This window comes from Epinephelus moara, chromosome 18 (assembly GCF_006386435.1).
Source record: "Epinephelus moara isolate mb chromosome 18, YSFRI_EMoa_1.0, whole genome shotgun sequence".
NCBI lineage: Eukaryota > Metazoa > Chordata > Actinopteri > Perciformes > Serranidae > Epinephelus > Epinephelus moara.
This window is the reverse complement of record NC_065523.1, coordinates 21,317,971-21,338,086: the sequence shown is the minus strand read 5'-3', so window position 1 is coordinate 21,338,086 and position 20,116 is coordinate 21,317,971. Positions and strand designations below refer to the sequence as shown.

Below are 20,116 nucleotides of genomic sequence, written 5' to 3'. Positions count from 1 at the left end.
TTTGACGTGGCGCAGTCTATTGTTCCCTCCGCCACTGAGAACAAAAGCAGGACTGGGAGGCCTGTGTAGGGCCCTTCTTTACTGCTTTGCCCAACTCAGCACTGCTTTACACACATACCACACAAACCAACACTTACTTGTCCAACACACAGACACTGTCGACATGGAAACCACAGTAATCAGAGCCCAAAGCTGTAGACGCTTTTAAAAAGAAAAAGTGGGAACGGACAGAGGAAGTTCAGTGAAATAAGTTATGTATGGAAAAAAAGAAAATTAGACTAAAATGGCCATGCATGGAAAAAATTTAAAACAAATGGAGATCAGAATGAAAATAGCTTTTATTTTTATTCATTTTGCAGCTGACCAGATGAATGTATTAACATCAATCTCCATTTATGCTTTTTCCCCCCCTCTGTAGGTTATGAAGGGACACTCTGCGAGAGTAATATCAACAACTGTCAGCCCGACCCATGCCACCATGGTACATGCATTGACGGTATTGCCAGCTACACCTGTAACTGTGATGCTGGCTACACAGGCTATCGCTGTGAGAACCAGCTCAACGAGTGCCACAGCAACCCTTGTCAGAATGGAGGCAAATGTGTGGACCTGGTTAACAAGTACATCTGCCAGTGCCAACATGGAACCTCAGGTAAAGGGAATAACTCCAAAATCACATACTCAAGCCTTGTTGATTCAAACATTTGAATTTATTATTTAAAAAATTAAGCAAGCTATCATTAACAGTAGATTTACTGCAGCTACAGGCTAAATCTTGTTGTGCGCTCACACATCTGCAAATGATGTTTCTATTGAGGGTGATAATGATATGAAACAGACATATCCTATTACCGTATAATTTTTATTGACATTTTCTGTGCTGAAGCATCTTCTCTGCCATTGTTAATATGTTTATAGGCACAAACTGTGAAATAAACTTTGATGATTGCGCCAGTAACCCATGTGATTACGGCATCTGCAAAGATGGCATCAACCGTTATGACTGTGTTTGCAAACCTGGCTTCACTGGTAAGGCCCTCTGAAAATAAAAGCACAAATTTGAAATGAAAAAATCAATCCTGATTGTAAAATGTTGACAAATGCACTTCTGATTGTGTCTAACATCTCTCTCACCAGGTCCCAAGTGTAATGTGGAGATAGATGAGTGTGCATCTAGCCCCTGTAGAAATGGGGGAACCTGTGTGGATGAAGAGAATGGATTTCACTGCCAGTGTCCAGAGGGCTTTAAACCCCCTTACTGTTACTCCCAGGTGGACGAGTGTGGCAGCAGCCCGTGTGTCCACGGCTCATGCAGGGATGACATCAACGGGTATGGACTGTTACAAACTTTGACACAGTTTAAAGTGGCGTCACATGTTACTAATCCTACAGGTTTCAACTTGCACATCAGTTCATTTTATGTTCACTTCTAGAACTTAAGAATTGCTGACTGTATTCCTGTATTTCCAGTTACCGCTGTGACTGTGAGCCCGGATGGGTGGGGAAGAACTGTGACCTGGACAGGAACGACTGTTTGCCAAGTCCCTGCCAGAATGCTGGGACATGTATCGACCAGCTCAATGGCTTCACCTGCAAGTGCCGCCAAGGTTTCAGAGGTAAGAGGGTGGTTTAGTGGCACAACACACATCAATATAAAAAAATACAGTACAAAGAGAGTAGCACATGCAGTAATAAAAGACACGGTAACTGGGTATCTTCTAGACTTTGTAGACATCTGTTAGTCTAAAAGATTCTGACCATGTCCTCCGTCATTTTCCTCCTCCTGAATGACAATCGTCTGCCTCCCCCTAGTGGCATGTAAAAAATGTGCAAACACATTCATTAGTGTGAGGCCAAGTCTCAGGCTCATCAAAATTCTGCTCTGTAATATGTGTTAATGTTCCCTCTGCCCTCCTGACAGGTAACCTCTGCCAGGTGAACATCAACGAATGTGCATCCAGTCCCTGTCTGAACAAGGGTACTTGTGTGGACGGTGTAGCAAGTTTCACCTGCCTGTGTGAGCTTCCTTACAGTGGGCCCACTTGTGCTGAGGTCCTCACCCCTTGCTCCCCTAACCCCTGTGCCAATCATGCCATCTGCACACACACACCAGACTACCTGGGCTATCAGTGTAACTGCCAGTCAGGGTGGCAAGGTGAGCTTATTTTGTACTTAATATCTACTTCCCCCTCATCTTTTATGAAATAATCTGTGTGGGAGCTTGCAGAAAGTCTTACTGCTTATGATCTTGAGTTTAACCTTGTTGTACCCCTCTTTTGCATTATTCAGGTCAGTTGTGTAACATAGATGTCAATGAATGCATCTCAAACCCCTGCAAGAATCGTGGGACATGCACCAACACACTTGGAGGCTTTGTGTGCTCCTGCAGAGCTGGGTTTACTGGGCTGACATGTGAAACAGACATCAATGACTGTTCTCCAAGTGAGTGGCCACATCAACATAGCATACTGAACTGCCATAATTGGCTGTTGCTGTCAAACACTATACAAGATCCATGTACTATGTAATGTACTTGACCAAACTCTCCTTTTGTGCCATTAGATCCATGTCTGAGTGGAGGTTCCTGCACAGATGGTGTGAACTCCTTCCACTGTAGCTGCCTTGCAGGCTTCACTGGGCCCCGCTGTGCTCTAGAGATCAATGAATGCCAGAGCTCCCCCTGCAAAAATGGAGGCACATGCACAGACTATGTTAACTCATATACCTGCACTTGTAGGCCTGGTTTTTCTGGCATCCACTGCGAAACCAACATCCCTGATTGTACGGAAAGGTGTGTGTTTGAGTCAAGGAGATATATCACATTGTGATTTCTCAACCCGCTCATAGAAACATGTATATAAGTACTGCATATGACAATACAACTTGGAAATTTAAGTCCATATGTTCACTTGTCCACAGCTCATGTTTTAATGGAGGAACATGCACAGATAAAATCAACGGCTACTCCTGTACCTGCCGCTCAGGCTTCACTGGCTCCCACTGCCAATACGAAGTCAATGAGTGTGACTCTCAGCCCTGCCTCAACGGAGGCATCTGTCAAGATGCCCTGGCATCGTTCCGTTGCTCCTGCCCCAAGGGCTACACTGGCAACCGCTGCCAGGTACACATATACTCAAAGACACCCACAGAGTCTTCAAACTTTTATGTTTTTAGACTAATAAATGCTGACAGTTTTTCCATTTCCCTCTTGCCTACGCAGACACCAGTTGACTGGTGCAGACGCTCATCCCCCTGCCAAAATGGAGGACGCTGCCGCCAAAAGGATGCTTCCTTCATTTGTGACTGTACTAACGGCTGGTCTGGACGCTTTTGTGACATCCCCAGGGTCTCTTGTGAGACAGCTGCTCGCCAGAGAGGTATGTGGCTAATAAATGACATTTGACCTCTCTTTCTGTGTTTGTGTTGAGTAATGACAGTTCACATCTTTCTAATCAGGCATCCAGACTGATGAGCTATGCCACCACAATGGTCACTGTGTCAACACTGGCAATACCCACTATTGTAAGTGTCCGCCTGACTACACTGGAAGCTATTGTGAAAGCCAAGTAGACCACTGCGAAGATAAACCTTGTCGCAATGGTGCCACCTGCAGGGGATTTGTTGGAGGTTACCAGTGCGACGTGAGTATATTGCTTTGTCAATATTATGTGCTTCTCTGTCAGATTTCAGCGACTCTGGTGTACATACGCTGCTTTGTCGCAATTGTTGAGATAACTTTATTGTCATCTACATGTCATTACAGTGCATGCCAGGCTTTACTGGACAGAACTGCGAGATAGAAATCAATGAGTGCCAGTCTCACCCTTGCCAGAACGGTGGCACGTGCATTGATCTGGTGGGACATTACATCTGCTCCTGCCCCCCTGGCACACTGGGTATGCAAGCACATATTCAACAGAAACCAATCTTAATTACTGAGAAGATTTCACCACACAGGAGTGTAATATAATACATATATTGCAGTATCTAATAATCCTCTTGTTTTAAAGGTGTTCTCTGTGAGATCAATGAAGATGACTGTGCTCCACCTCTGAGGCTGCGCGGTGCTCCTCCTAAGTGTCTGAACAATGGTACCTGCGTGGACAGAGTGGGTGGATACCGCTGCAACTGTCCCCCTGGGTTCACAGGAGAAAGATGTGAGGGAGACATAAATGAATGTCTCTCCAGCCCCTGCAGTCCCTCCAACAGTCTTGACTGTATCCAGTTGCCCAATGACTACCAATGTGTCTGCAAACCTGGCTTCACAGGCCGGAGGTGTCAGAACAGGTTCAGTGTGTGTGAGTCTCAGCCTTGTCAGAGCGGAGGAGTCTGTTCCGTGTCTAGCACCTCTCCACTGGGATACACCTGCACATGTCAACTTGTAAGTGTACACACTTAAGACTTAAACAGTTAATTTCATATTGTAGTTTGTGCATTGTAGCTTTACTAATTTGTGTATTAAAAGTGTATCATCTAAGTACATAAATGGTGCCTATTTTTAGGGTTACGCTGGGCCAAATTGTGAAAGGAGCATGTCCTGTCGGGAGCTGTCCTGCTACAATGGAGGCAGCTGTGCACTTACCACAAGGGGAGCGCGTTGCAGCTGCCTGCAAGGTTATGGCGGGCCCCAGTGTCAGCATCACAGTAAAGAAGGCTGCTCCTCTCAGCCCTGCCGGAATGGAGGGTTGTGCACTGAAGAGACCAGCTTTCCATACTTCCACTGCCAGTGTCCCAGTGGGTTTACTGGTAAACGCTGCGAGCAGGGCGGACGAGCCATTGAGCCCCCAACACCCTTATGCCCTCTTGCGGATTGTCATGGCAAAGCCAATGATGGTGTTTGCGACAAGGAATGCAACACATTCCTTTGTCGCTGGGATGGTGGTGACTGTTCTCTAGCGGTGAACCCCTGGGCTCGCTGTGAAGACTGCTGGCGTGTCTTCAACAACAGCCAGTGTGATGAGTCCTGCAACAACGCTGACTGTTTGTATGACAACTTTGACTGCAAGAACAAGGAGAAAGTTTGCAAGTGAGTTTACTCCTACTGTTAATCAGCTGCTTTTTTCTATACTTACCTGAGAAAACTTGAGCTGATCCGTCTCTTTGTGTTGTTTCCAGTCCAATATATGAGGCCTACTGTATCGACCACTATGCTGATGGAAAGTGCGACCAGGGCTGCAACACAGAGGAGTGTGGCTGGGATGGCTTGGACTGTGCAAAGAAAGTTCCAGAAGTCCTTGCTGATGGGGTCTTGGTTTTGGTAGTCCTACTGCCTCCAGAGGAGCTTCTCCGCACCGGCACAGCTTTCCTGCAAAAATTAAGTGCTATCCTACACACCACACTGCGCTTCCGGCTGGACCAAAATGGAGAAGCAATGATCCTCCCCTACACCCGCCGAGAAGCACGCCTCAAACGGGAGCTGCAGCCTCAACAGGAGATCATCGGGTCAGTCGGGCATACAGTAAACATAAAAGCTGTAGTCTTTCCCATCGATTGCACATTACACTCAACACCTGCCTTTCTGCTATTCCTGCAGCTCCATAGTGTATCTGGAAATAGACAACCGTCTGTGTGCTGAGGACTGTTTCCCGACAGCTGAAAGTGCTGCAGACTACCTGGGAGCCCTGTCAGCTGTAGAAATGCTCCGCTTCCCTTACCCCCTCAAAGAAGTTCGTGGTGAGTGTGGATACTTGAAAAACACGAAATAATCTTGTAACACTCATGAAGCACAATTGTGTGATTGTGTATAATGCGTGATTGTTTTTCTCACTACAGGTGAAATGATAAATTTCAATCCTAACGACGACATACCCCAGTGGGCTAAGTTGATGCTGGTGGGGATGGCCTCTCTTTTCCTTTTGGTAATCCTCGTGATAGGCATGTTGATTGCCCGTAGAAAGAGAGAACACAGTACTCTTTGGTTCCCTGAAGGCTTCTTCCTCAAGAAGGAACCCAGCAGCAACAAGAACCGCAGGGAACCCGTGGGCCAGGATGCTCTGGGAATGAAGTAAGTTACCTGTGTGCAAATATTAACACTAATGATGTCGTTGGGACTGAAATGCTTTTCCCACACAATTTGGAATTTGCTTTAAGAACTTGTTTTAAGACAGAATTTGTTTCCTTGTGCTCACATTGTCGAATATATTCATCTGTAAACAGACACATGCCAAAAACTGTGGAGGAGTCTCTCCTTGGAGATCACAGTGACCAGTGGATGGACTCAGACTGCCCAGAGGCAAAAAGGCTCAAGGTCAGTCAACAAAACTTCTTGACATTTCTAAATTATCCTAATCAGTTTACATACAGACAAGTACAAGAGTGCTGCCTGAAATTAAGGCTCAGTCTTAATACATGCCTTGTCCCCACCACTTAGCCCTCACCCCTCTGTTTTATGCATTCACATCCAGGGGTAGGGTGACCTGATTGTTGTTGGGATAGAGGGGTAGGGCGAAGTGTAAGAGCTACATGACCCGACAAACTGAGGTTTTTCAGAGGCACAATCCAAACCAATTGTTAGGACAAATCATCGGCAAGATGGCTGCACAGGCAACAGAAGAAACCCATAAATGTACTTACTTCATTAATAAGGATTTAAAAATTACACTTACCATTGCATTATCTTAGTATATTGTCATTTCAGTGTATTATGGTCCTTTTCTTAAAATCAAGCATAACAAAAAGAAATCACTAGTAGTATACGGGTGTCTTAGTAGCTAACTAGCTAGCTAGCAAACGTTACATTGTTATTGCGGTTTTGTGCATGACAGCCCCACATTTTGACATATTTCCATTCGGCATTCCCTCCCATTTAATGGCAAATGATGCCCAAAATTTTACTCAAGTCCAGCCATGAAGTTGCTGCACTTGTAACCGTTCCTCTAATGTCAGCGCAGACTAGCAGAGTAGGAGCACAGGTTGCTAATACTAGCCTACAGAACACTGCTAGTGGCCTGGTAATAAGGCAGTGTTCTTTTTTATATGATGACTTGTTAAATCGATTGATAGTCATCCATGCTTATCAGATGAATAGCAAATATTGTTTTGATAACATTATTGCCATAGTCACATATATTCATGTAAACGCCATCTATGACTATTGATGATGTATCAGTATCTTGAAGGGTTGTCCCATTTCATAGGGGAAGATTTTAACTACTAAACCTTGTAACTTTCCGAGGGGCAAAGGGTCACCTGAAAATGACTTTCCTGCTTCTGTGAGTTTAGGTTGAGGAGCCGAGTATGCTCTCAGACAGTGAAGATGCAGTGGACAGCAGGCAGTGGACACAGCATCACCTTGCAGCCGCAGACATCCGTGTGCCTCCCACCATGGCCCTTACCCCACCTCAAGGAGAGTTTGAAAGCGACTGCATGGACGTTAATGTCCGAGGCCCAGGTTGGTAGTGTGATCATCCAAGTTTTTTTACTTTGTATACTTTCGTCTTATGAGCACTTAAATAGACATAAACTGACCCGTGCCTGTTTTCATCTCCTACTAGATGGTTTCACACCTCTGATGCTGGCTTCATTCTGTGGAGGTGGCTTAGAGCCCGAGGTAACAGAGGAGGAGGAGAATGAGGAGTGTTCAGCCAACATTATCTCTGACCTAATCTACCAGGGAGCGTCCCTCGCTGCCCAAACAGACCGCACTGGTGAGACAGCGCTCCACCTGGCTGCTCGCTACGCCCGTGCTGATGCTGCCAAGAGGCTGCTGGATGCTGGGGCAGATGCCAACGCTCAGGATAACACAGGACGTTCACCGCTACATGCTGCAGTGGCTGCAGATGCACAGGGTGTCTTCCAGGTAATCAACGAATACTGTCTATCAGTGGTAGAAGTGCCTGTAACTTATTTTAGCACGTTATATAGAAATTATAATGTTGACCCTAATCTTTTTCATCCTTCCAGATTCTGATCCGAAATCGGGCTACAGATCTTGACTCACGTATGTATGATGGCTCCACCGCGCTGATCCTGGCAGCACGGCTGGCAGTAGAGGGCATGGTAGAGGAACTCATCACCTGTCATGCTGATGTCAATGCAGTTGATGAATTGGGTAAGTGTTTGTGTTTTTGTTACGCAAGTGAGTGGCCTGATGCAGATGTTCCTGTTTTGTGATCATTTTCACATAAACTATGGATGTGTAATTTCATTGTTTGTCATCTGTTATAGGTAAATCTGCCTTGCACTGGGCTGCTGCTGTTAACAATGTGGATGCAACTATTGCCCTGCTGAAGAATGGTGCGAACAAAGATATGCAAGATCTCAAGGTATGACATCCATGTCTTAACCACACTTTTGCATCAACATGGCTAAACAGAAATGTATGTGTATCTGACACAGCCTCTGTTTTTCATTTCAGGAGGAGACCCCTCTGTTCCTTGCAGCCCGTGAGGGCAGCTGCGAAGCTGTGAAGGTGCTGCTGGCTCACTTTGCAAACAGAGAGATCACAGACCATATGGACAGGTTGCCAAGGGACATTGCTCAGGAGCGTATGCACCATGACATTGTGCAGCTCCTTGATGAGTACAACACAGTAAGGAGTCCCCAGGGCCATGGAGGGGCTGGACACCACCTCACTGGGGGACACACTCTGTCACCTCTGATGTGCCCTCCCAGCGCCTTCCTGCCAAGTCTGAAGACCACCCCACAGGGGAAAAAGAACCGTCGGCCTGGGGCCAAGGGTTCTGGCTTGGGAGGCCAACATGCTGCCAATCTGAAGGAGTCGGTCAAGGCCCGTAATAAGAAGCTGACCTTGGACATGCAGAGTGCCTTACTGGAGAGCTCAGTTACCCTGTCCCCGGTCGACTCACTGGACTCACCCCACGGGGGAGCCAGCAATGCTGGCTACATCACCAACCCCACTTCCCCTGTGGCCATGCAGTCACCAGGGCTCTTCCACTCCTCCATGTCTGTCCCCAACACCCCAATGGTACATAGTAGCATGTTAGAGGGAGGTGGCCCCTTCGCTGTGTCTCTAGCCCAACTCAATGACCTGGGAGCTGGGGGAATGTCCTTGCAGGGACGCGTCTCCATGGCTTCAGATGCCAATCACGGCTATGTGCTGAGTTCAGGTCAGATGGGGCTCAACATGGGCTTGGTCAGTCCTGTCAGTGTGCCCTTTGACTGGCACAGCCGGATGCCCTCCTCCCAGTGTGGTCAGCAGGTGGTGAATCTTGTGCAGAGTAGCCAGGCAGGCATGCACCCCCAAAGCCCAGCCATGCAGCAGCAGAGCATGCTGATGCACCAACAGCTCTACCGTAACGCCATGCTGCAGCCCACACCTGTTACCTCCACGCCCACTATCAGCCCAGTCAAGCTGCCCTCCATTGCTGAGCAGCAGCAACAACAGCAGCAGCAGCAGCAACAACAGCTGATCAACCACAGCATCAGCAACCAGCAGAGCTTGGCCCGCATGAGCACCTCCACCCCACCGACACCCCAGACCTCCCAGCCTCCACCATCCTTCTTCCAGCAGCAGCAGATGCCTCAACAACCCTCTCAGCCCCAGCCTCCTGCTCAGCCTCCACAGGCAGCCACGCCAGCAGCCCAGCCGGCTCAGGCTCTGCCCTCCCAGCCTAGCGGCAGCACTGCAGGTACAGAGGATTACCCAACCCCTCCCTCTCAGCACAGCTACTCATCCGCACTAGATGCCACGCCGAAGCATTACCTCCATTTGCCCAGTGAGCACCCCTACCTGACCCCCTCCCCAGAGTCTCCCGAGCCCTGGTCAAGCCCCTCTCCTCACTGCGTCTCTGATTGGTCAGATTCCACACCGAGCCCAGCAGTTGCTGGCCCTGCCCAGACCCAAATTACTCAAATCCCAGAGGCCAATGGCAAGATGCAGGTGTTTGCGTGAAGATCTCATGGCCCCTGCTTGAAAAGGGACCTGGGGTGAAAGAATTTGTGGACTGGCCCTCGGGCCTGTCGGTTTATATGTGTCAGCCTGTTTCCAAGATTTTCATTGGATTTGGATTGACTATGATTATCACGAGGACCGTCTGCTAGTGATGTTTGCAGAGAAAAAAAAGTAAAGGGAAATGTGTGTTGTCTGAGAAAACAGCAGACAATTTAATGAAGTAATTCTGTCACAGATGGACTTGTTTTTTATTATAAAAAAAGTATATGAAGAAAACCAAGTCTTTCATTTCAAAGACTTAGGGGTGTTCTCCTGGAAACTAACAAACATTTAAAAAGTAGATAAGAGAAAAAAGTAAAATGTTGAAGGGAATTCATTTATTTTTATTTATTGTTTTTATCTTTCTGAATTGCTTTTTTTAGGTGTTTCACCCTCTTTCTGTCCTAGCTTCTCACATAATGCGTCACCCCCTTTTATTTTATATGGACCGCCTGCATTTCTATTTAGCCAGTGTGGCAAGTGATGGTAAAGGAATATAATTCATCATTCAGACCAGTTAACAGACAGAAAGAGGAACTTTCACCTCTCGTGACTGATATTTATTTAGGCCAACGACAACTGGTAAAGATGAGAAACTGGTTTTAGCAGATATATATTAAGAGTTGCTCAGCAGTAGTGATATATTCTGATTTGATTGAATTGTGGTAATTGATTACTTTCCATATGAGTATTATGAATAAGAATGTAGATGAGTGTCTCTGAAGCACTTCAAGTGACCAGCCTCGAAGGGCAAGTGTGGGTCAAATACAACGTTTAACTGCAATGGATATTTATATTATATGGGTGGCATTTAGTCCCTGGCAATTGTCCTTTTGAACTTTGAAAATAAACCAGTAGAGTAAGGTTTAGGAATAAAACTCCTATTTCAAGTGTAGTTTCTCACTGACTCTACAGGACTCGTGACTCCAGTTCTACTGTCAGACTATGGAGTCGAGCAGTGACAGTAAGTTTTGGCATCTAAAATCAAATTTGGCATTGAAAAAGGAAACATTAGTACTGAAAAAAAGTGCCACAGAAAATATGACAGAGGCATTAAAATTGTTTTATTATTTTTATTTTGCATTCTGATGCGTTTGTCAATGACAATCCTCTGATTTTTTTTCTTTGTGTCACTCTTGAAGGAGTCCCGAGGCACCGTTCTCTCCTTAGTATGCAGATTATGTAAATCACGCTGTCCTTGCCTCTCCCCTCAAACCCCTCATTTCCACGACAAGACAGTGACAGGAAGTTGAAACTGAAGACTCTACGCATTTAAAAAAAAACAAACATTGACACTGAAAGAAGAGGAGCCTAGGAAAAAAAATCAGAAAACTGTCAATGAAAAACACACCAGGATGCAAAAAAATATATATATAAAAAAAAATTATAATTGTAATGCCTTTATTTTTTAGTCAATGTTTTTTCACTGCCAGTGATTCCTTTCTCAATGCCAAATTATATTTTGATGTTAATATTTACTGTCACTGCTCTGGCTCCATTTCAACCCCAATAACTGTGTTGTTTTGCCTTTAAAATCAGCCTCTCACTGCCCTTTTTAGTTAATGTTTATTTTTTTGTTTGTTCCATTTGTTTTATACTCTGTATATTTGTGAAAACCATGGATACCTTTTTTTTAACATCACTTCAGATGTACTAAGCTATGCTTACCAGCTGCTATTTTGTATCACCCTTTCCCGCAAACATTCCTCCATTTTGCCTGTCGTTTTGTTTCTGGATGCTGCGCCTTCAGCAGCTTCCAATGCAGCGTCAAACCACATGACAGACAGGTAGAAGATTAATTTGTCGAGCCCACATCGTGTGGACTAAATGGAAACATTCCTGGACTATCTGTGGCAGTTGAGGTTGACGCTCTCGCCTCGTCTCTGGTGGTGTCTGCGGTGGAGTAGTGGTCAGTGTGAGGGTGTAGCTGCTGGGCTGTGACTGCTTGTGCCCTGTCACTCCTCAGGGAGGTGTTTTATGGCATGCAGTGGGACAGTTCCTCCTGCATCTACAGTAGCTCCCAGTCCAGGGGCAGCGGAGATGCATCTTGAGATGATTGTTAGAAGAGACTGAAGGAAAGAACACTACTATGTAGTGCTGCACCCTTAAACTTTTTACAGAATCCTGAGGTGACACTCCCAGTCATCCAGCTAACACCTTGTGTAATGTCTGACCAACTCTTTGCCCCCACATGACCTGAGTGTATAGGGTGGAGGTCATCCTCGCCTTAACGTACTGTGGACATTTCAGCATAAAGTCAAATGATGATAGTAGAATTTTTGAGAAAGTAACCATTGCATTTTCACCATGACCAGAAATTAGTAGGCCGCCACTCCTAGCTACTACTTTTGTGGTGACCTAACACTGCCCCTAGTTGTGTCATAGAGTTTATTTTTCATCCATTTGTTTTTTCTTGTTCACTATAGACTCGGCTACTGTTTTGTCAGACCTGGGAAACATGTTGTTCACAGTCCAGTTCATACTTTACTTACAAAAAATGTTTTCTGTTTTTTATTTTTTTATATATAACTGGTCTTTCAATTTCCCTACCAGGTCGCACTAAGTGTTTTGTACATTTCAACCTCCCAACTTCTGTTTGTACATATGTTTGTTCTGGGTAGATCTTTGCTTGAGAAGTCTTATGTTTCTGAAATGATTGTTATGTACTAAAAAGGACAAAAATAAAAATGTACTTCATTTAGCATTATTTGAAGCTGAGGCTGTGACTGATATTTTTATTGGTCTTGTGTTATTAGAACAGTCATAGATATTTTCTATCATTATTAATTTCTATACTTGTTTAAAAGTAGTTCAAAATCATTGTACATAAAACCTTTGCCACGGTTTTTCTTTCTACAGTCAAAAGTTGTAAAGTTACTTATAATAAAAACTGTAGGGAACTACATTTTTTGTGTCCTGGTTTTTTAGTGATTGTTTCATATTATAAAGGAGGATGTTCATTAATTCAAGTCCTCATAATCATAATCATTAAAAAAAGCTGAAAATGCCATTACCTGAAAAGATAATTATTCAATAGTTTTATAGTCTTAAAGTACTTTTTCTGTCCAATACAACAGCCCCACAGTAAAGGTCGTCTTTGACTCATGTTTATTAATACACTCTTGATTTTTAAGAGATTTCAGTTGCCAACATACCAACACAAGCTACAAATAAAAGCCTATAAAAATTACCACTTCAGTGAATGACCACCTATCTTATCTCTCTGCATCAGCAAAACTTACATGAAAGGCTTCACAATGGAAGTAACAGTTGCAGGATTATTGTATTTGGTTATATAGGTATAAGAATCTTATGTCCACGTCCATCCAGTGCAGGTTTATACTCATAAAAATAAGCTCAAAAAATGACTGGCTACATCTTGAAGTTTAGCTTGCTCTTTAATTTTGCCACACAGGCAATTGAACCCACACTCAGTTAATTACAGTGCCAAACTGTTAGCAGAGATACCCCCGTAAGGATCGCCATAAAGCTGTGCTACTTCATTAGAGCAATAATGGTGAGTTTAGTGAACAGTAACTGATACAATATATTTTCAATTAAAATACCATGACAGCCAAACAGGGCTCACTGTTTCTCTTCTTCTGAGCCCAGTTTGCTCCTCAGTGTTTCTTCCAGTTAATTGCAATGACGGAAACAACAGAGGTTTGGGTAATATTTTAGTTTGGAGCATCTACCAAGCAGGATCAGTTTTCCCTGTCTATGTGTACTGTGGGTAGGGTGAGAGTTGAGATTGGTGATTCAGATTGTTTTGTTATTCCAGGAATACATTAGCCTGAAGCATGTTATACAAACATTGTGTTATTAGTTTTAGTGGCTTCAAATATGGAGAAGCTGGGGAGTCTAACACAGGTTCTTAATGTGTTGGTCCCGACCCCCACTAGGGGTCGCCAAAGCTTCATAGGGGGTTGCAAGGCCTTCTTAGATGGCCAAGTGCTGGAAAACTTGTTTTTTTTAAAGTTTCGATACACCTCTAACTCAGGATTTCATCTATTTCTGTGGAAAACTTCATGAAATTGCTTAGACAAAATTTAAGTTTAGATTATTAAGGCATGGCCCGTGACCTGAACACAAGCAGAGCGTTCACTCTCTGCCTGAGGAGCGAGTGGAACAATGGCCAAGGGTCAGGTATATGAAAATAGTGAATTTGTAAGAAAGAGGTATGCATGATTGTCAGAAATTCAAAAATGAATATGTATTGTATGAAAAGCAACTAAAAAAAACAGGAAATCTCATCTCTAATGCAACATTCACAGGAAATAATCTGCTCAAAATTCATCTAAATTGCTCATATTGGATGCAGTATTTTGGTTAAATGTACAGTTTTTAACATGTTCTGTGCTGTTACTGGTATGTATTCAATATATAATGAAATATCTATAAAATATGTCACTTAGTCAGGGGTCATCAGTTTACTCAATAATATAACAGAGGTCCCCAAAGGAAAAAGGTTGCGAACTTGTGTGTCAGAGTGTCTGGCTCAGTACCCTAGATCCATTACAATAACACAAAAACCATGGCTTGTATATTTTATTAAATAATATATTATTCATTTATTACTAACATTTATTTGTTTGTCTTTCTGCCAATCAGATAAATTATAATATTCCTAACTTTACTAGTTTTGGTTACACTATATCCTTGTTAGAATCACTGCAACACATAAAACATATAAATGACCTTAATAAAAAGTGAAAATGGAAGAGTGCTTATATTTTTACATTTCACTTTGACATTATACAGTATTTACCTGTACAAATGTTACAAAGAAATAAAAAAGATCTGCACAGCAAGAAAGAAGACCTATAAATATTACCTGCATATTTACAGTATGTGAAGAATTAAAGGAGCAGTGTGTAGGTTTAGTGGCATCTAGCAGTGAGGACTGCAGACTGCAACCAGCTGAAACTTCTCCCATGAGCCATGTGTGAACTCACGGTTATTGTTCCTTCTGTGTCATTTATGATTTCTGTGTGGAGATATGTGTTTTAACTGACTCGACAGTCGTGCTCAAAATAGCTGCAGGCTTAACTGAATATCGATAACCCCACTGTGTTCTGAAGGAAATGCTGGTGTTCAAATAAATAATAATGGTTGAACATAATGAAAGACTTCTGAAAACATCAGTACGCTTCACCATTGTCTGGCCTGGGGTTCACTACAGGGAAGGTTTCACTGGGAGCCGAATTTTCAAGTTCTGCCAATATATCCCCCTAAATCCTACACACTGGACCTTTAACATTATTTGCAGTTATTGTACAAGACAACATCCTATGGTTTGTGCCGTGTTCATTGCTGCTCAGAAGAAAACTCTCCTTAGAGTCGGATACTACACTTAAAACTTAAAACTGTGAATCTACCACAGTCAGTCACTGTCTCCTTATAAATAACATTTAAACTCAGTGCAATCCTTACTTCTTCCCTGCCCTCCTCTGCAGCACGCGCAGCACCCTGAGAGTTGCATTCAACACACTGTCATGTTTAAAGATCATCTTATAGAAGGTGTCCAGAGGCAGTCGGCCAGTCGGATCTGCGTGCTTCAGTGCAGTCATGGGCATGTATAGGCGGTTGGTCTGGTGGCGTAGAGGAGGCTCCTTGGCTGTGATCACTTTAACAGTTTGCTGAGGAATTTAAAAAAAAAAAAATCCTCATTATGCATTTCCACTGGCAAAACCAATTAGTTTTAATGACCTTTGAAACTCAAATAGAAATCTAACTGTGATTGCTTGCCTCAGCCACTTCCTCTGGTGTCTGGCCTAATGAGGCGAAGACCTTTTCGGAGTATGGCAGGTAAAGTTCACGGAAGATTTTGGCCGTCTCCTCATCAGTCCCCGATAGATCCATCTTCTCAGCATCCTCGTACAGTTTCCTTTCAAACTCTGTCACCACAGGGCCGGGTTCCACTAGAGTCGTCCTTGTGCCAGAGATATTAAAAAAAGGAGACATATAGAACCATTGTTGCATTACAGACAAGTCATCATACTGTTGTAGGCTTACTGATAACTCAAGTTTTAGTTGCTGAAGTTGATACATTTTTCAGGTCATGTAATCACTTGATGTTAAACTTCATTGCTTGCACTGCCAGACTTTCACAAAATCCCTCCACAGCAAATTTGGAGGCGGAGTAGACGTCATTGAACAGAAGCCCTGTGTGGAAACACAAGGACAACTGTTAGCAACGTTTAACCCTCCTTAAACTGACTTCTGTAATTTCACTGTCACATACAAACATACCCTGTATTCCCATGACGCTGCTCATCACCACAATATGGCCGCTCTGCCGCCGCTTCATGTCAGGCAGCAACTCCTTCACCAGCCGTGCCAGGCCAAAGAAGTTTGTGTCAAAGAGCTCCTTCATGGCGTCGATACTTTGGCACTCCAGTGGTCCGATCATGCCGACGCCGGCATTGTTCACTGTAAGAGCAGAGGATTCTGTGTCATTATGTGTTTGTGAGGAGACTTTGAAGGAGCAGAGTGTGTGTGTCTCAAACTGCTCCCATGTGCCAGGCGTGAACTCCCTGTTAGGAGTTTTCATTGTTCAGGAGGTTTTTACTGGAAGTAAAATTATCCTCAGAGGTCTCCTCCTCTCCAAAACAAATAGACCAGGTGATTTAAACGGTAAAAACACCACATAAGGCAGTTTCACATTAAAAATCAGTATTTTCCAATGCTGAATGAGAGGATACAGACCAAGAACATCCACCCGTCTCTCCGGCAGGCTGTTGACACACTCTCTGATGGAAGCTTCACAGCAGGCATCCAACTGTTTGATCTCCAAGGTTTTGTTTAAGTTGTCACCTGCTGCTTTCTCCAAGGCCCCTCGTTTCCCAAGATCCCTCATTGTGGCGACCACTGCCTCAGATAAACAACACATACACTGGCTGTAAGTAGCTGTAGTTATTTCTGTCATCTATTGTTTTGGTTTTGGCTGAGGAGAGTGAAAGGCTGACCTTTGAACCGTCTGAGCTCATCCTTGGCGAGCCGTGCAGCCACAGCCAAGCCGATGCCAGAGGAGCACCCAGTCACCAGCACCCTCCTGGTTCCCATGGCTCTTTGACCTCTGACCTCAAAGCTCGGGCGGATCCTGGCTGCTCAGTCAACAATGCTGTGAACGGGGAAATTTAAGTAAAGGAAACCCCTTCCATATTATGTCATCATCATCATCATCATCATCATCAGTAGACATACAGCTGTTTTTAGCAGTGAGGCTTCTAGGCTGAGCTTTTGCCCTTAACAGTTCCTCTAAATCAAAACTCAACAGATGCCGTCACTAGATATGAGGAGCCAAACTTCCCCTGTGAGGCTCCTCTGAGCACAGTTTGCTATTTGTTCAAAGATTATATTGGCTTTAATCTGATTTATGTATCCTGGAATTTTCAGCTGATCCACAACAGAAAGCTTAGTGCTTTGTCCACGGAGGCCCTTCTATTCACACTTGAACCCTGTAACAGGTATAACTGCAGTGAGTGTAACTGTTAAGTGTAGGATGTAATGAATGCTGATACTACGAGGATTTCACACATTTACATATGGATTGCTCTTCGTGGTCTTGGTCCTACCTATTTATCAGATTTGCTTTTGTCATATGAACCCTCTAGAACGCTCAGGTCTTCTGGAAGTGGCCTTTAAATCATCCCCAAAATTAGAACTAAAATATATGCCTGTGGAACAGCCTGCCTGAAAGCCTAAAGGCCGCAGAGAGTGTTGATGTTTTTAAAAGCAAACTCAAGACCTACCTTTTCAGCCTGGCTTTTACTTCAGCTGTATGCCTTTTTTTTATTTTGTATTTATTATTATTGTGTATTTATCTATTTGTTTATTTTTATTAGTATGTTTTGTCTAGCTGGCATATTGTATTTTTTACTTCTTTTTTTTCCTGATTTAAAAATGTTTTCTATTTTAAGTTTTTATCCTGCCTCTGGTGTTTATTGCCATCGGTTTAATGCATGTATGTATGTATGTATATGTGTGAGTATGTATTTATTTTTATTTTGTAAGTATTTTTTAAATTATTGTATATCTTGCTGTAAGACAAACATATTTGGTAATTCATTTAAAATATTAGAATAGGTCTAGAATAATTAATTATTGAACAGCACTGAAGCAGAATCATACCATAAAATGATAGTAGTTAATTTAAGTATCTCAAAACTGTGGTTGAACAGTTGAACACAGCACTTGAGTTAATACACTAAGTTACTTCTCCCAGTTGTACACAGGCCTAAAGTACAGTGACACCACCCCCAGAATACAACAAGGCCACAGAGGCTGCGAGTATCACACAGACACTTGTCCCAACAGGAAGCGGTCACCTGATCAAAGTCCAGACTGGGTCAGTTTGTAGGTGATGTTGTGGTGGACCAACCTGTAGAGCGAGCAGCGCGTCCTCCACAGCGGCAGATGTGGGAAATAAAGACTTTACAAAGCCAGCAGGGTGATAAAGTAACGTTACTGCAGCATTCAGAGAGCAGGGACGTGACCAAGTCACTGTGGCACAGGCGGCTACGTAATCCCAGCGATTACCTAAATGGGTCACACTGGCTGGTGCAGTATGTGGGAGTTGTAGTCCTTCAGGTGAAAGCGACTGCAGCACATCATAATGCATCAAATTGAGCATAGTAATAGTAATAATGATAATAATATTTTAATTTAATTTAATATTTTAATATTTTTTATTCATATAGCACCTTTCAAAACACAGTTACAAAGTGCTGTACAATAAAACTAAACACAATTAAAACACAAGAAAAGTAAAACAAATAACATGTCATAACATGTCTTATAGCAAAAGATAAAATAAGGAAGGCCAAAGTTAAAATCAAGATAATAAATGGGAAATAACATCAATAAGATAGCAATAAAACACAGCTCAGAAAACGTCAGGATATGCTTTCCAATGTAAGTATGTTTTTAGGAGAGACTTAAAACATTAAAGTGTTTATAGTAAAAGATGGTGTGCCATATTTTGGCCTCCTCATAGCCTGCCTCATGCCTCTGTCTCAGGACTGGGTAATGATTATAGAGGGAAAATGTCTGATTATGATAATGATTATGATTGGTAATAATAATAAATCCAGTAAAATTTTGTTTTTATAATAAATTTATCACACAGTTCTGAACTGCGTGTCAACTTTGCCACTTAATTTTGAGCATACTGACTCTGATTTTACAAATTGAATTCCCTGCAGTTCCTCACTGTGACCACAAGATGGCATAAAACACTAATAATTCTAAAAAGTCCACATTCACTTCCAACCAGCATCAAGACACCAACATTAAAAATAAATCCTTGAGTTGTAATATTCAGTCCACCACCAGATAAAAGGAATTATTCACAAGATATTATTTATTTATTTATTTATTTATTACAACATGCAGGAGTTTATACATCCACTGTTTCTATTATTTGATTATCTGTGATGATGCAGTTCCTCACTGTGGCCGCTGGAGGGCAGTGAACACTCATGATTCCACACACAGGTGAACCGTCAGCTCCACCGAGCCTCAAAATACACATCAGAAATCTGTTATTAAAACATAAATTTATTAATAGAATCATTACCAATAATAATGTTGACACAAATAAGGAGTCAACAATATGTAAAATAATATTTATGTCATTTACCAACGCCGAATTGACACTAAATTAGTGTTGCAGTTCTTCACTGTGGCCACTAGAGGGCACTGAACACTCATGATCTAGTGATGACGTTTTTCTGTAGGCTGATGCGGAAGTTAGCGTTGAACTGGTTCCCTTGTCAAAAAGCCACATCTTTCAATTGGATTTTTGGATTATTGAAGAAAATAAACTCTGGTTGCTAAGCAATTTATTGTTATATAAGTTATTTTGATGTATAAAACCGGTTTGTTAGTAAGCGGTTTAGCTCGCACATACAAATAAATGAACGTTTAAGCATTTGTCAATATGGAGATGCTACACATCGTTAGCTTGGTTGATTTCATGAGCACCAGAGAAGACTGGAAGTCATTCACATATACCTGCATGACGAAAAAGTGGTGTCTCCTTTCTTATGAAGCTGTCATAAAGTCAGAACATGTGTCCATTCCTCAATTACCCGGTAAGTTACTTATTTATATTAAAAAGGCCTGTCCCATATGGATGCCTGTCCCTAATATAAGCCTGTGGAGTTTAGTGATTTGCGCAAATAATAGCCCTGGCTACTAACTAAAGTTTTAACATATTGG

General features: G+C 42.9%; 2 protein-coding genes across 3 annotated transcripts in view; one reads left to right on the top strand and one right to left on the bottom strand.

The window, feature by feature from the left end:
• notch3 (notch receptor 3) overlaps window positions 1-12,797 on the top strand; it is a 31,099-nt gene extending 18,302 nt beyond the window's left edge. Inside the window, exons 11-32 of the mRNA XM_050068810.1 lie at window positions 419-652; window positions 919-1,029; window positions 1,138-1,330; window positions 1,471-1,616; window positions 1,922-2,155; window positions 2,290-2,442; window positions 2,563-2,791; window positions 2,920-3,121; window positions 3,221-3,377; window positions 3,457-3,641; window positions 3,764-3,896; window positions 4,011-4,381; window positions 4,503-5,026; window positions 5,116-5,442; window positions 5,534-5,673; window positions 5,773-6,004; window positions 6,157-6,247; window positions 7,222-7,390; window positions 7,494-7,798; window positions 7,903-8,050; window positions 8,167-8,264; window positions 8,357-12,797. Of these exons, the coding sequence (XP_049924767.1) occupies window positions 419-652; window positions 919-1,029; window positions 1,138-1,330; window positions 1,471-1,616; window positions 1,922-2,155; window positions 2,290-2,442; window positions 2,563-2,791; window positions 2,920-3,121; window positions 3,221-3,377; window positions 3,457-3,641; window positions 3,764-3,896; window positions 4,011-4,381; window positions 4,503-5,026; window positions 5,116-5,442; window positions 5,534-5,673; window positions 5,773-6,004; window positions 6,157-6,247; window positions 7,222-7,390; window positions 7,494-7,798; window positions 7,903-8,050; window positions 8,167-8,264; window positions 8,357-9,853 (5,879 nt within the window). The 3' untranslated portion in view covers window positions 9,854-12,797. The remainder of the gene's footprint in view (window positions 1-418; window positions 653-918; window positions 1,030-1,137; window positions 1,331-1,470; window positions 1,617-1,921; window positions 2,156-2,289; window positions 2,443-2,562; window positions 2,792-2,919; window positions 3,122-3,220; window positions 3,378-3,456; window positions 3,642-3,763; window positions 3,897-4,010; window positions 4,382-4,502; window positions 5,027-5,115; window positions 5,443-5,533; window positions 5,674-5,772; window positions 6,005-6,156; window positions 6,248-7,221; window positions 7,391-7,493; window positions 7,799-7,902; window positions 8,051-8,166; window positions 8,265-8,356) is intronic.
• On the bottom strand, window positions 11,089-18,412 carry zmp:0000001048 (retinol dehydrogenase 8). 2 transcript variants are annotated; one of them, XM_050068882.1, is made up of 7 exons: window positions 18,223-18,412; window positions 16,861-17,015; window positions 16,601-16,762; window positions 16,145-16,324; window positions 15,964-16,057; window positions 15,641-15,824; window positions 11,089-15,531 (listed from the first exon to the last, which is right to left on the bottom strand). In XM_050068882.1, exons 2-7 carry the CDS (start codon window positions 16,955-16,957, stop codon window positions 15,322-15,324), a joined length of 927 nt encoding a protein of 308 aa, XP_049924839.1. In that variant the 5' UTR covers window positions 16,958-17,015; window positions 18,223-18,412; the 3' UTR covers window positions 11,089-15,321. The 2 variants fall into 2 exon arrangements, with proteins under 2 accessions (XP_049924839.1, XP_049924838.1); XM_050068881.1 differs by having other exon boundaries at window positions 18,276-18,410.
• Window positions 18,413-20,116: the final 1,704 nt, after the last annotated feature.

What these genes read in the sequence shown, in the direction of transcription:
- zmp:0000001048 (XM_050068882.1), bottom strand. Translation starts at nt 16,957, where the DNA reads ATGGGAACCAGGAGGGTGCTGGTGACTGGGTGCTCCTCTGGCATCGGC. An exon ending in TGAGCTCAGACGGTTCAAAG is followed by an intron (nt 16,763 to 16,860) that starts GTCAGCCTTTCA and finishes TATCTGAGGCAG; the next exon opens with TGGTCGCCACAATGAGGGAT. An exon ending in GAGACGGGTGGATGTTCTTG is followed by an intron (nt 16,325 to 16,600) that starts GTCTGTATCCTC and finishes CTGCTCTTACAG; the next exon opens with TGAACAATGCCGGCGTCGGC.